This window comes from Pseudopipra pipra, chromosome 17, assembly GCF_036250125.1.
Source record: "Pseudopipra pipra isolate bDixPip1 chromosome 17, bDixPip1.hap1, whole genome shotgun sequence".
Taxonomy (NCBI): Eukaryota; Metazoa; Chordata; class Aves; order Passeriformes; family Pipridae; genus Pseudopipra; species Pseudopipra pipra.
In genome coordinates, this window is record NC_087565.1 from 5,259,994 (window position 1) to 5,275,109 (window position 15,116).

At 40.3% G+C, this 15,116-nt stretch overlaps 1 protein-coding gene across 3 annotated transcripts in view; it reads left to right on the forward strand.

Moving 5' to 3' along the window:
• The first annotated feature begins 312 nt into the window (after positions 1–312).
• Positions 313–15,116, forward strand: part of DIDO1 (death inducer-obliterator 1) — a 50,081-nt gene continuing 35,277 nt past the window's right edge. Inside the window, exons 1-3 of one of the 3 annotated variants that reach the window (XM_064674043.1) lie at positions 313–455; positions 12,543–12,738; positions 14,853–14,957. In XM_064674043.1, coding sequence (XP_064530113.1) covers positions 12,651–12,738; positions 14,853–14,957 — 193 coding nt within the window. In that variant the 5' untranslated portion in view covers positions 313–455; positions 12,543–12,650. Of the gene's footprint in view, positions 456–872; positions 1,058–11,081; positions 11,252–12,542; positions 12,739–14,852; positions 14,958–15,116 lie in introns of those variants that run through there. The other 2 variants (XM_064674045.1, XM_064674042.1) reach the window with 2 other exon arrangements.

Here is a 15,116-nt window from a genome sequence, read left to right on the forward strand (position 1 = left end):
TCTTCGCTGCCACGTTCACCCCGTGAGGGAGTTCATCGTGAGCAGACACCGCTTGGCACTGATAAAACCGCGTGGTTTCCCTCCGGCCCGCGCACCCTCACGTGTAATGACTTAAAGCTGCCGTTCCCGGGAGGTGAAATTAGCCCGCGTTTGCCATAAGAGAACCGGGAGCAGGTGTCGCTCTCGGCAGTGACGGTAGAAGGGCACGGTGCGGGCGCGGGGAGCCCCGGGCAGCAGCGCTCTGAGGGGCCGGGGCTGAGGCGCCGCCGCTCTCCCGCCCAGGTCCTCCGGAAGCCGCGCGCCAGGGGCGGCGCTCTGGGCCCCGCGCCGCCATCTCGGTGTCGGTGGCGGCGGGGGCGGAGCGGCCCCGCCCGGCGCTGCCGCGGTGCGAGGAGGAAATGGCGGCGCGGCTCGGCTGAGACCCGCGGCGGCGAGACCCCCATCCCCTGCCCGCGGTGAGTGAGGGAGAGAGGGAGGCGGGTGGGGAAGCACCAGGACGGGAGGGGAGCGGGAGCGGGGCCGCCGCGGCGGCGGGGAGGTCGCGGGAGAGGCGGCGCGGCCGCCTTTGGGCTCGCTCTAAAATGGAGGCGGGCGGGCGGCCCGGGGCGGAGGGGGGGGCTCTGAGGGGACGAGCAGGGCGCGGGCACGGCCCGGTCCGGAGGAATCGGCGGCTCCACGCGGGTTCCCCGGGGAAGCCCTTGGGTCCCGCTGCGGCGGGGCCGGGGCGGAGCGGGCGCTCCCCGGGCGGAGCGGGCTGAGGGCGGCTCCTCCATCTTGGGGGAAGGAGAGCGGAGCAGAGGCCGCGTGTGCTCGGAGCCCGTCGCCGTCACGGCCAAGCCGACGCCGAGGAGCTGCTCCGGGAGGGCCCCACCGGCTGTACCCGCCGCTCCGGGGCGGTTCTCCGGTCCGGGGAAGGCCGGGCAGGGGCAGAGCCCTTGGGGACCCGGAAACCCAACCGAGCCCGACCGAAACCGACCCGGGCCGGAGGAGGAGGGGGGGAGGCTGAACCTGACCTGCCTTGGGGAGATGTTTGTTTTCCTTGGGCATCTCCTTATTGGTGAGTTAAGCACGAGGAGTTGAACTTCATCGTGTTCTGCTGACTCTTTGGGGGGGGGGGGGGATATTTAAACAGTAGGAATTGTGAGCTCGTTTTAAATATTTAATAAGTTCATTCTCAATAACCATCCTTTATCTCTGGCACTAATGTACTTAAATGGCACTAAATGTGCTTAAATATTGTCTCTTGGAGGTGATGGTAGTTTGGAGCTGCTTATTTGGCTTTGCAAAAGCCATTCTTTGGTGGCGACCAAATTTTGTTTCGTACAGTTAAATAGTTTTTAGAATAATTTGTATCTCCAAGTGATGGCAGTGTTTTAGTATGAAAAGCTTATCATCTGAGCTTGTAATTTCTAACTTGGAAAGAATGTTAGAGTCTAGTTATGTGTTATAAAATGAACGTGTGTTACACTCTCCCTTCAGTTTTAATGTTTAGTAATTCGAAACAGTGTAACATGGTGTTTTTCTTGCGTGGGCTTTTCTTTCTAGGAACTTCAGGGAGACAAGAAATGCTGATTCCTTTTATTTAACTCAAAAGGATGTATATAGGATTCCTAAATTCCTTGGTTTATTTTTTTTTTCCTGGATAATGAAGTTGAGATTTTTCTTTAGAAAGAGCTCTTTTGAATATTTAGTCATCAAAGCCTTTTTTAAAGTAAATTCTTTGGCAGCTGATACTCAACCATACTCAACTGTATTTTATGAAGACTTTTTCACTTTTTTGTCCTGTTTTTCTCAGTTTTCTTGCAACTTGTAATTTGAATTAGTTTAGCTTCAGCTGTCTTGGTGCTACTTCTACAAACAAAATTTGCCAGCTGTTTAAGCACTTTAACTGCTGGTCAATGAAAAATGATGTGTAGTTACTGTACAAGTGTAGCATATACTGTGTTAATTGTAACAGATATTTTAGGTTGTGCTCCACTTTTATGTATGCCAGCTGCTTGTTATCATTCCGTGACATTTGGAACTTTCTATAGGAATAAATATAGAAGTAAGCTCAAAATAGCTGTTCAGTTAGGCCTTAAATTTTTTCCCTTGACAGTTCCAGAAACATGTCACACATAAAGGTGTTTTAATGCACTTTGGTGGAATGATAAAGGCTCATGTAGGCCCTCAGCCTCCTTTGAGACTGCAAGATTGCAGTGATTTGCAAATCAAATAATTGGTATTTTCAAGACTAGCCTGTAAATAATGTCTTTTACAAAGTTTTTGTGTTGTTTGTTTCTTTAAGGGCTATTTTGGTTGATTTCTGTTGGTATGCAAATAAAGGCTTTGCTCTGCTGCAAATATATGTACACTTCAGAAATGTCTACAGATTTTAAAACTGCTGAAATGTAAAATAATAATATAAACTATATATAAATAATATAGTTGCAATATAATATATAAATATATAAAATTGTATATATAATATATATCTAAATATATATTAAATATAAAAACATAATATAGTATAGGATATAAATATAATATCAACATAAAATAATATAAATAATAATATAAACTAAAATATATATGATATAAACTAATATATAATATATATAATTGACCCAGTGCTTCATAGGGTGTGTTTCATGTAACTAAGAGATGTCTTCTGAGTTAACAAAACAAACAACACCAAACCCCTGAAACTCCTCAAAGCAAAGCAAATCAAGTCTAGGTTAGTAAATAAAATTGAATAAATACTTTTTCAGTGTCTAGTGGACTCACCAAAAACCAGTGTTTGTTCTACTTAATCCAGCTTCACTGCTAAGATTGTTCTGGCAGTTGATTACATAATTTGTTTCTGGTTTAAGATAGTAATTGTCTTTATAGCTGTAACTTACAGTGGGGGGATTTTATTTCTGTACAGCCTGAAACTTAGCTGGAGATATTAGTGGGGAGAGGAGGGACAAGGGTTATAGGGGTTGGGCTGAGAGCTACAAAATGTAACTCATGGAAGCAGAAGGAGGGCCTGCACTTGTCAAGAGCAAGATGAGGTGGTTTTAGTTGACAGAAGTGGTGATGTCTGTCTGCACTGGTTTTATTCTCTGGTGCACTTTCTCTTGTAGTGCTACAAATAGCAGGGCAGTGGTAGGAGAGTTAATATAAGTGAGATTTACCCAAGAACTGGTTCCTGTTTGTGCAGCCAAACCTGTCTCCTCACTGGGGAATCTTCAGTCAGCTGCCAGTTAACACTTGGAGGGTTGAACTGCTCTGAAGTTTTTATCTAACACAGCTTCTGGGACGAGGGGATACTTCACAGCTGTGATAATGGTGATGGTCTCAAGACCACTGATAGACCTTTAGGTTAAAAAGCTTAAATTTCCAGTTAGGGAGCTAAAACACACAGATTAAATATGCATTATGTGTGTTCTTCCAGTAAAGCCTAATCAAAACTGGAAACTCAGCTGTGCTTACTGCATCTTTATTAACATAATCAGAGTGCTGTAATTGCCGTGTTTCACCAAATTTTGAAGAACTTAATTTCTGTTTTACTTTGTTTAATGGGGTCATTTTTATGAAATAAGAATAAAAATGATAGCTGGTCTCAGAGGTTACATTTTAGCTCCCTTTTTACAAATGAAATAAGGGGGAAAAGTGTAAAACCACATGATTTTGTTTTTTTCAACAGCTGTACTGATAGGGTCAGAAATGATAAATTATTTAAAAATAAACAAGCTGTGGGATGGGAAAGAGTTAAACTGTAAGGTTCTTGGATTTAGCTGTTGGGATTACAGCTGAGTGTTCCTAACAGCCCTGATAAAGAACTAACTGCCTTGGTGTGGAAGATTGCCAGAGGGTGTGAATCTCCTTCCCAAAGAACAGTGTTTTCTGGGCATTTGCTGAAGAGATCAAGTTCAGTAGCAGAAATTGAACATTAGGTAAATAAATAGTATGTTTTTGCTAAATATTTTCATTCCAAGTGATGGAAAGGTAAATGGTAAAGATATTTACCCCATCAGAGGTAGTTTTATTGTCTAAACTTACAGCCACAGCTTGTACATTGGTGAGTTCTGGGGCCTTTAGAAGGTTTCTTTTACAGAGATGTATGCTTGGTTTTTAAATCTAAGCTTTTTGACTATGGAAAGCCACCTTCATTGCTGTTTAATCTGTATAAAAGGGAAAAAGAAACCAGCAGAGCTCTCTATGCTGCCTTGATTCTGCTCACAACTTTCCCTGATGAGCAAAATCTGTTTGTTACTTGATTTTTGCTCATACTGTTCAGACCCTGAGAGCAGAAGTAAACCTGACCCAAAAATTCAGTTTTATTTTGGTTTTGGGTAAATTTTCATTGTTAGGGCTGGTGTGGGATTATTCTACTCAGAAGGATGTGAGTAAAGGCTTCAGAAGGTATTGTAGGAGTAATAAAACAGAGAAAGTCTGTTAGTAAGTCAGTGTCTGCCTGGGCTGTTAACCAGCCTTGGAGCTCTGACTTGAAAATAAAAATTACATGTATATGATACTTGTCTTTCCTCTCAACATTAGTTAATTTTACATTTTATAAATGCAGAAAACACTACAATCAATATGAATTTTGCTTCTCAAACAGTTAAGGGCCTCCTGTATTGGAGAATGTGACAGTGTAAGTGCCTTGTGTTAAGGGTTGCTGAAGTTCTGTCAGTGCAGTTGTCACAGTTCTCTCCCCAGCTACTGACACAGAGCTGTGGTGGCAAAACCTCTCCTGCCTACACAGATACCTTAAAATGTTTGCTAATGTAACTTTTTCTTGCAAGGCATTTGAGTGAATTTGAAAGTCTTTTTTGCCCCCCTGAGATGAGCTGCTTCCTGCTCGGAGGGGCCTGTGCTGCTCTGTGAAGGAGCTGTGGTTCTGTGTGCAGCTGCACTGGGGTGGTGCTCACCTGCCCCACCCTGCAAACAGCACACACAGGTAAAAGTACAGTTTTGCAGGTGTAATTGCACCAGTATGAGGCACTTATGCCAGCAGGGCTCTGTTGATTGGGGATTGTAGCCCTTAACGTTCCTGACTTGGGCAGCTGGAACAGGGAACATCTGTAGTATAGATATCACCTGTTATTAAATAACACATTTGCCAGATTTCTGATGGCCCTGCTGCCACAGTGCCTTGAATGTGTCTATGAAAATTGCTATTTAGCTGAATTTAACTGAGAACTTCAGCGTGGTTCAGAGAAGCACTTTTTGCTACTTATCCAGAACAAAATACGGCTCTCATACCTGGTGCTGTTCTAATTCTGCAGCAGGACCTGCCCAGTTGTCCATCCCTTCTTTCCTTGATTTTTTTCCCCTGACTGTTCTGGTCCTTTGTGTTGCAATCTGAAATAAGAGGGTTTTTAAAAAGTATTCTGCTTGGGAAGATGATTTTCTGGCCTGAAAGAAATCAAAATAAACTTCAGTGTGCATATTTTGTTTTACATAAACCAGGGAGCTGCTCTGTGTTTTTGCTTGGAGCATTTGTCATACTGTGGAGTATGACATTGTCTTTGCATTGTCTTTGCTCTCTAACTGCTCCCGTGCCCAGTCTGTGTGTGCTGATAATCTGATAATCTGCTGCTGTGCACACACAGTAAATTCATCACTTCCAGGAGGTCCCACATTCCCTGCAAACGTGCAGGATCCGTGTCCTGTGCGTGCACAGGGTTCCAGCCTGAGGCACTGACCTTAGGAGGCTTCCATAAGGTAAGTGAGCAGCCTGACAGAAACCATGGAAAGTGTGATGGTGTGTGTTTTAGTTTCAGACACAGCAGAGAGGGTTTATAATAATGTGTGACTAAAGACATATTCATTTGGAAAGGTTTATTTGTTTATTTTTACAAGTACAGAGACCAAGCGAATGTGTCTGTTCTTTTTAAGGGAAGTTGTTTTTTCTTGAAACTCATCCATTTTCCTATTTTAAAAAGTAAGCTGCCAAGTTGGTTTGCTGTAAAGTTTTTTTGTTAATTTAGAATATTTCTTCACTGTTTTTGACTTGAGAAAAGTATTGATCCTGAGAAATTTACAAATATATTGAATCTCATTTTTCATGAGAGAAAAATCTGGAAGAAAATTGATAATTGTTTCTGCCTCTTTGGAAAGTTAAAAGAAGGAAGTAATTAGCGTTCACATTTTAAATCTCATTAGTTGATTGGTGTCAGCACCATGTATTGGTAGTACCTGCTGTCATGTAAATGTTCACTTATTGGGCTCTCACAGATTCCTTGAAAAAAATGTCAGTGAGATTGAGCAAGGAGATCTCAACAGATGGGTAGAAGCCTCTGAATTAAATTTTTTCCCTGGCCCCATCTGGAGATCTGATCATCTTGGTGTGCTCAGGTGTCTCTGGGGAGCTTTTCCCTCTGTGGTGTGGGTACATCACACCCTTTCTTTCCACCACCTTCAAAGGGTGCGGAGTCTTTGTCCTCTGGTTCAGCCACTTGTATCCTGGGGCAACCTGATCTCCCAAGGGAATCCATTCAGTTCTTTTCCATTTCTTTTGGGAGGAACTTGATGGCTACACCCCAGCACTGAAAAATGAGTCTTTAGAAGGACTAGAGCTAGTCTGTAACGGGAGGTGAGGGCAGAAGCAGCAGGCCTGGGTGGATGTGAGGTGTGGGACTGTACTGTGGGTGTCTGTGGTGCCATCCCTGACAAATTAATGCCATGTTGTGTCTGTGTGTCAGAGGATGAATTACTGTTCCGAGGGTGAAAGCTACCTTAAAACTAGATCTTGGTGATACTTTGTCGTAATTTGGCTGTAGCACTGTTCATATTTGCCTGGAATTATTCCTGCTTCCTGCAATTTAAGAAGGGTGCACATTTCTAAAATTAGTCTCTGTTGTTCCTGAGGAACATGGCTGTATTACTGAGTTAGGTGTTGCTCAGTCTGCATCTTGCAAATTTAAAAGCTTGTTAATTTTTTTAAATGGGAATAATATATCAACTGCAGAATAGTTGATATAGAACTGTAGAATGAACTACCACTTCTATGTTGTTAGTATTGCAGGTAGATGAGGTTGTAGCTTTGTTTGTAATCTTGGAATTAATTTAGTGTGTTTAATGATAGCCAGCAAAGCACTTAGAGAGAAGTGTTACAGATTTTGAAGTGTTATTTCTTTCTGGTTTTATTCTTCTAGGTCTAACTATAGCCATTGAAAGACTTTGATTTTATGCAACTTTTATTTTTAATATGATCTTTCAAATGTGAACTTCTGGCGTAAAATTTTTGTATTTACCAGAGATGCCTGGACTTTGACCTTGAACTGCAGCTTATCTGCAGCAGTCAAGTAGTGAGATAGTAAATTATTTAGAGTGCAGGGGAGGAGTTCGGGATCACAACAATTTTCTTGTCTCACAATATCCAGAGTTAAGTCCTAAAGCTTTTCAACTCTCCTTGCCTCTCTTGTCACAAGTTCCCATTTCACAACTGTTTGGAAGGTGTTTCCCTTCTTTGATAAGATACTTAAATGGGTAAGCAGTGCACACATTTTATATGAAAATGAAAGACCATATACCAGTTTTTTTGGGGTATCTGATTTCCTCTTGCTTTCCATGCAAGTAGAATTGTCTGTTCTTGGACCTTTCATGGCCGAGCAGATGGAGGGAGCACCCCCAGCCCTGTGTGCAGGTGGCAGTCCCCAGTGCCAGGGCAGAACCTGTTCCTGCTGCTCTTGGGGTCAGTGCATTGCACCTTTTGTCCATGGTCTCACTGGAACTGCTTGTTCATGTACAAAGTAGGTGTTGCCCTACTGGCATCCCTTGGGCTGCTTTTGTAGTGCTTGTTGATGTAAGGGATTAATTTTGTTGCTGCTTAGCAGAAAGTGCAGGTTTCCCAGCTGTCACTTTTGACAAATAGGGATGCAAAGTAATTTTTAATGGGATCAATCTTCTGAGTGGGAATGCATCAGCTAAGCCATGCCAGCATTTCTTTGATCTGCATCAGCAATTATATGAGTTCTCAGGCAATAATGTTTTTTTAATGTAATATTGCTATATTTTCTTATTAAGAATTTTTTAACACTTTAAGGAGCCTGTCATAGACCAAGCCCAGTGCCTCTCTTACAGGGAGTCAAGTCAGCAGACACTGTAAATTGTGGTTAGAATAGCTGTTACATCATTCTGGAAAGGATGCTTTCTGCCCTGTTCATAACATCCTGTAGTTTCTTTAAGAAGCCTCTCCTGGATATTTTGGTTCCAGCCAAATACCTTGCCTATCATATTTTCTGATTCTGAAGAAATTCACTGAAAAAGTGCAACTAAAGGGCAGTTACAAGTCATGCTAATTGAAGCTGGTATCCCAAATGTTGGCATAGACTGGATTTTTGTAAGGACATAGAAAAGAAATTCATCACTGATGAACAACACCTGCCTTGAATACCTGGAAGTTATAAGATTGTTATACTTTGAATTTCTTTGCAGATGCAAAGAGTCTTCTGTCTTCTCACTTGTGTTCAGAACTTTATATTGTCTGTTGTGGCTGTTTTTTCCATAATGTATCTAAAACAGTAACTGGAGCCTTGGTATGAAAGTATGCATGAAATATTCCAAAATCAAAAACTAATAGATGTCAGATATTAATCATTTGGATTAAAGTATTTGTGCAAGGGGCTGGTATAATCTCTAATGAGATACCAGAGTTGGTGCAGATTACAGCAAATTGGCTGAGTATTGAAGAGTCCTGACATCCAAGATCAGGGGGTAAGGTGCAGCCTGTTTTGTTACCTGGCTGTGACAATGAGAATTGACATTAATAAGGGAATAAAGATCACTAGTCTTTCATACACATTCCTCAGGAAACTAAATAAAATCCCTACAGTAAGCTGAAACTAAAGAATTTACCCTAAATACTGACAGACTTTTTTTTGTACATAAGCTCTCAGATAAAGGAGAAATTAAGTTAAACATTTAACATTTTATTACTAAGATGCCTTTCAAGATCAGTTTTTTTTTTGGAATGAAGTCTTCCCAGTTAACTGAGGCAGGGAATTCTTAATGCAGTTAAAATGCTGAGTTCTAGAAAAGACAAAACCTTTATGTGTTCAGAGGACCCACTGAGCTTTTATTTCCTCTTCAGGGAAATAAGAGAAAAAAAAGAAGTGGAGATCCCAATCTGAATGTCTCTTTATAGGTGATTTATTGAATTGGCCTTTATCTAAAATACAAACATTAAAAAGGTGGATGTTCTTTAAAACTTTGCTCTGTCATGGTCAGATTAAGATACTATATCTGGGCATCTTAAAAAAGGTTCAATGAAGTCACCATCAGCAGATCCAGGTGTCTTCCCTGCAGGTCCTGCCATTCACATCTCAGCTCTGTGTTACTGGCAGAGATAATCTCTCTCCTTTTTTGCCTGGGATTTGTAAAGGGTTGGGTTACAATGGGAAGCTGTAGATAACTGTGCTTTGTGTGAGGTTTTGTCTGAATGAGAGAGGGAGAATATATTTACAGAAAAGTGGAGTGAGATTATGAGCGGTGGCTTGTTTGTTTAATGAAGGTGTGTTGGAGGAGAGATTTTTAATATGTATTGTGAGGTGTTGCAGTAGTAAGATTTGAAATTTGGGAATGCCTTTTCTGTCTCTTGTTAAATTGGCTGCTGACTCTGCTCTAGAATTTCTTCAGTCCGTGTCTACTGAAAACCATGGGTGTTTACAGTAGCTGGAGTAAATGTTTCCTTAACTGAATGTTCTTTCTCCTGATACTGTGCATCAGCTTTATGCTCCACTTGTAGATAAGTGACTGTTCTGTTTCACTGGAATGCTCCTGCTACCACAGCCACTCTTGATTTGTGTTTTTAAATTCATTTATAGTTGATTTGAAAAACTTAGATATTTTCACGTGGAGACTTTCTCCCAGAAGCTGTTAACCTCAGGAGAAAGCAGAGGGCCTTTTGAATAAGCAGCAGTTATTAAATATTAGTTTTCCTTTCTGTCCCATCAGTTATAGAGATTCTTGCCTCAGTTTTTTCAGAGGTGCAGAATATTCTTTCTAAAGGAGACATGGCAAAAAGACAGGATGATGCTGATGGGAATTGTCTATTAGGGAAAATACAATAATTCTCATTTTTTAGCTAGAACTTCCAGTTTCAGAAACATGATTAATATGTTGTATTAGGAGGAATAAGTAAAGTTATCGTGGATGTTCAGTTCCTTTAAAACAAGATGACCAGTTTGCTGCTTCAGTTGAGATTTCTGACAGTATCTCAGCTGCAATTGAATAGTGATTTAGTGAACTTGAGAACAAAATGAACAAAAAGTCCCACTGAATTTGGAAGAGAAACAAGTATTTCAAGACTTCCAAAGCTGCTGTAGTACTAAATATTTTTGTAGGCAGTTAGTAGACTGCTTAGAAGTGCAAAGTGTAATTGTGAGTTAAGGCTTCCATCCTTCTATGTTTTGATAATATTTGATTTTTCAGCTGCTTTTAGGCACTTAAGTTTAACCTGTATTAAGATGTAGTTCTGCAAGAGTAGGTTCATGTAAAATAAGTTTGACACTTCCTCTATCTTTGATGAAAAATGTGGCAGAGGAAAAAATGGAGATACTAAATAATAATAAGAAAGGACCAAGCATTTTACAGCAAATGCAAGGAGTCTGTAATTTTGGTGTTTTAAGTACACTGTATATGTCTCAAATTCAAAATTATTTTAAAATTTCAGTTCTGTAATAGTTTTTTCCTGTAGATAATGGAGATGATTCAGGTAATAGCAATGAGATAACATCTGCTAAAGCAAAAAGAATTATTCCTGTGTAGAATATGAATGGTGCTAATGCTGCTCCGTGCTCAGTCAGAGCTGCAGGCTGTGCTCTGTGCAGCCACTGGGTGGGGAGTGACTAAGGCTGGAAAATGTCCATTGTGTTCAGCCAGCTGTCCCTGGTTCTGGTTTTGGAATGTTGTGGTGACACAGCTCCGTGACTCAAACGGAATTTAAAGAGTGTGTTGCACACGGGGCCTTGAATGCCCAGGTACAGCACCATGAACACAGCCCTTGGACAGTTCTACCACTTTTTGTGTGATCCAGAGGCACAGTTTGTTTCCTAGTTTAATACAGAGTTAAACAAGAAGTGATTAGCTGACTTTCCCTCTTCCTTTAGGCATATCACTTAAAAATTGCATGATGTGTGATCAGTTGGAGATTCTGAACAGGGAGATGGAAAGGTTATTGCAGAGCTACACCATGGAAGAAGGCACTTTAAACTCAGTGACGGACTCCCTGGATGTAATCACTGATTCAGACAATGGAGCAAAATACAGATTAGAGCAGGTATTCAATGCCATGAGTTACAGCACCAGGGGCCTCATAATTAGTTTGTTCTGTTGCTTCTTTGTTATTGTTAATTTTTTTCCTCCTAAATTAGGAGTAGGAGTAGTTGGCTGAGGGAAAGAATGTACATAATATACATAATAGAGAAGGTACAGGGGAAGAAACAACTGATGTGGATCTAACTCCACACTCAGTGTTGTTTTTCATAATTCTGTTTTGCCACAGTCATACAAATTTTGAGATTTATTGTTCATGAAATAATAAAGTGATCCAGTGTTGAGAATTGGATTTGGAGAGGAGTTTGTCTTTCCCCTGTTCTTATTTTTGGGACAGTGACATGGCTTTGGAGAACACTAGAGATGATCACTGCTCAGGGATTAAAAAAGTGGTTTCAAAGAGCAAAGATGCTTTAAGAGTTGGGGACTTGAGAGATTTGGGGGGGGAAAGGTATTCTTTAAAAAGCAAAGTCAAACTCTGTCTTGGCATGGATTATCTAATATGTTTTAAGATAGAATCTCCTGACCTAGAGTATTTATAAACAGTTTTTACTCCTTTGAAAGAATTTGTAATGTTTTAGTTATGTCCTACACCTGCTGTGTATGTTCCCCTGCATCTTTAATTGCAGAATGCTGACACACAGGCTCTGTGTTCAGTTTTGTTCTTTTGCCTTCACTAATTTTACAGTCCAGTTCATCCTGTCCAGCTGGTCCTCCTCTTCCTCCCAGATTCTTTTCCAGTGTTTTTGTAGCCTGGTAGACTACTTTGGGTTAATGCAGGCATTTCCTACTGATGTTCAGGCTCACATGCTCAGAGCTGCAGTGTCTTCTGTGATAAAATTTTATATAAACCAGTAGATCTGCCCTATGTAACCCGGGCCAGGCTGATGGAGTTGAAAAACCTTTCTGTATTTTCATTGCACAGTATGTGCTTAGTAAATTCCACTCTCAGAATGCTTTTAAGTACTGTACATGGAATAGATTCTTGATTGCAGTTTGTTACTTTTCTGGAAATCTTAATGGGATCTGAACAAATTCATGGGAGTGCAATTGTATTTTGTATTTCTTTCAAAGGTCTCAGCTGTAGGTAAGTGGGGAGGTGCTATTGCTTTATTTTGATTTTTCTTTCCAGTTGCAGTGTTTTTTTGAAAGGACAAAACTATCAAGAAGACAAAATAATGGAATTTGCTTTATAACATAGTAGAGGCAAAACAGTTCTTAATTTAGGTAAACAGTAGTAAGATAAGTTAATAAATATATCAGTGCCTTATTTTTTCTCTTTCTTTTTTTTCCAGGAGCCAGCAGGAAAAAGAGGATTGATTGGATCAGCATTTGGACCTGCTGACAACTTGGAGATTGGGTCTGGCACTTCTGAGTCAGGAATTTCAGCATGTGCTGGATGGATGATGCTGAATGACTCTGATCCTGTGCTGTCCTCCTCTGGCTCTGCCCTTCAAAGAGAAACCCTTCAAACCTCTAATGCTGTGTCAGGTAAAGCACAGAGAGCACATGGAAGAGCTTTCTTAGTTCTTTACATTGTATCTGGAATTTAAATCTCAGAATTTGGATTACCTCTACGTACAGCTTTTAACATTTCCTCATCTTCCAGGGTAAACAAAGATGTAGATGTTAACTGTTTTGACTTGTTCCCTTACTTCTATTGCAACCTTTCTGATGTGAATATAATTTTAGTGCTGTTTAAAAAAGAAAACAAGCCAAACTAAAAATTCATAGTTAATGATTTTTTTTTATGGAGGAATTTAGTGGAATTTCATATTGGATTGAATCAGTTTCAGCTTTTTACCTGTGTACTGCAGGCTTAAAGTTCACTTTTTATTCTGTCTGTAATGTTAAAAGTAATCATTACTATTTAAATTGATGTTCTGCTGCTTTTACAGTGGCATTTATAGTATCTCACTGAAGTGAAATACCGAACTTACAACTGAAGTGTTAACTTTTTTAACATATCTGCATGGATGTTTATGTTTCCATAGCATAACTTTTATGTTACAAGTTTCTGTTGTAGCAGTAATAAATGTAATACTGAAAGCAGAGGGGTTGGACTACAGAGGGATTGTGTGAAGACAGAACAGTATATGAAATAAGGAGGCATTTATCCCCAGCAGCCACTGCAAGCCTGGGAGAAGTTTGTTGAATGATTCCTCTGCAAACGTGTAGCTGTGATCTGTACAGCTGGTAGAAATACCTGATTCTTAGAAATACCTGTTACTTAGGAATTCTGTTAATATTCACTTTTGGCTTACCTCTGCAATTCCTTAGCTGGGGATACACATATAACTACTCCAGAAACGTTCCTGGGGGGAGAGTTAGGGGGTGTTCTTTGTTTTTGAATAACTGTTCATATTTAGGCCATTCTTTGAGCTGTTCTTAGTACTGCACTCTGCAGTTTCATGTGAGCAGTGGGATTGCAGTGGCTGCAGAACTCAGCCTCTGAACTCCAAACTCTGGCTCAGAACTCCAAACTCTGCTGGGTTTGGGAGCAGTTCCATGACATGCAGCTCATCTGAAATACCCTGAACACTTGTTCAAACCAGGTTATTCCTTAGTTAATTAAAATGCAGATCTTACATTTGTCTAACTTTCTTTTGTCTTCTCAAATAAGAGAGTCTCCTCGTGTGCTGGAAAAGACTTTTGAAAAAAAAAGGGATCCTTGTTGTCAGCACAGATTTTCTTTTTGCTGTGGTTCCATCTCTGACAGTTGGACGTTCTTTGCTGAATCTGTTCTTTTTTGGGGGGCCATTCTGGTAGATCACATAGGCTGAAGACATTTTTGTAAGTAACCATGTCAAGGAACAGCCTTTCTTAAGTTTCAGTCCACACAGATTTTTGCAGGGAGATATTTGAGAAGATTTTTATTTTGTTCTTTTCCGTATCATTTCTTTTATTCTATAAACCTTTTTAGAGAAATAGTGAAGGTAAAGTGCTGCTTTAACCTGAATACCCACCAGTGTTTATGAAACAACCTAAAAATAGCAGCTAAACTGTTTAACAGGCAAGACATAGACCTAGTTTATTTTAACAAGTAAGGCTAGGGTATTTCCATTTTGTTTAAAATCCAAGAGCTTGTTATTCTTTGAGAGAACCTGTATTGTCTAAGCAGCAGTACCTTTAAGTTTCCTAAAACTGGCTGTTGGTTCTACCTTGTTTCTGATCTGCTGTTGGTAATCATTCCATTCTACCAGAGAATGTTACTCCTATCAAATACCATCCTCACCTTTGGAAAGGGAACTGTGTTTGGATGAGTCCTTGCTCCATGCTCTTTGACACTGGGGCATGTCCATGTAAGGAGTGGAACTGCCATAAAGTTTTTTTCCCAGACAAACCCCAGGGAGTGGGTTCATACCATGAAGGGTTTTTTTTTTTTTTTTTGAGAAATGTGGAAATCCTAAGGCTACTCAATAAAATGTCAGTACAATATCCAAACCCACATCTGTAACTTAGTACGTTGAAAGAACATCAGTGGCTTGAAATACAAGTAGAGTGTTTGTTACAATAAATCACAAAGTTACATCAGAATATTTAATAATTACTTAGGCTTGTAAATATTTTTGAATCAGAGTTTTGAACCTTATGTTTCTCTTCAGTGTTTCAGAGGGAGGACAGTGTTGCCCGTACTATGGAACAAACTGTAAACACAGAGCCATTAGAGTCTGAACCTAATACTGACAACATGGAAAATAGTTCTCCTGGTAAGAGTTCTTCCTTTCCAGTTGAGCAGAAAATATGCTTATTTATGGGTTTTGTATGTGTGTACATGTATATACATATATTTTTAAGTAACAAAGAGTTTTTAATAGCTGGATTATGTTGGCACAGTGATCAGTGATATATTTAATTGCTACTGCTGT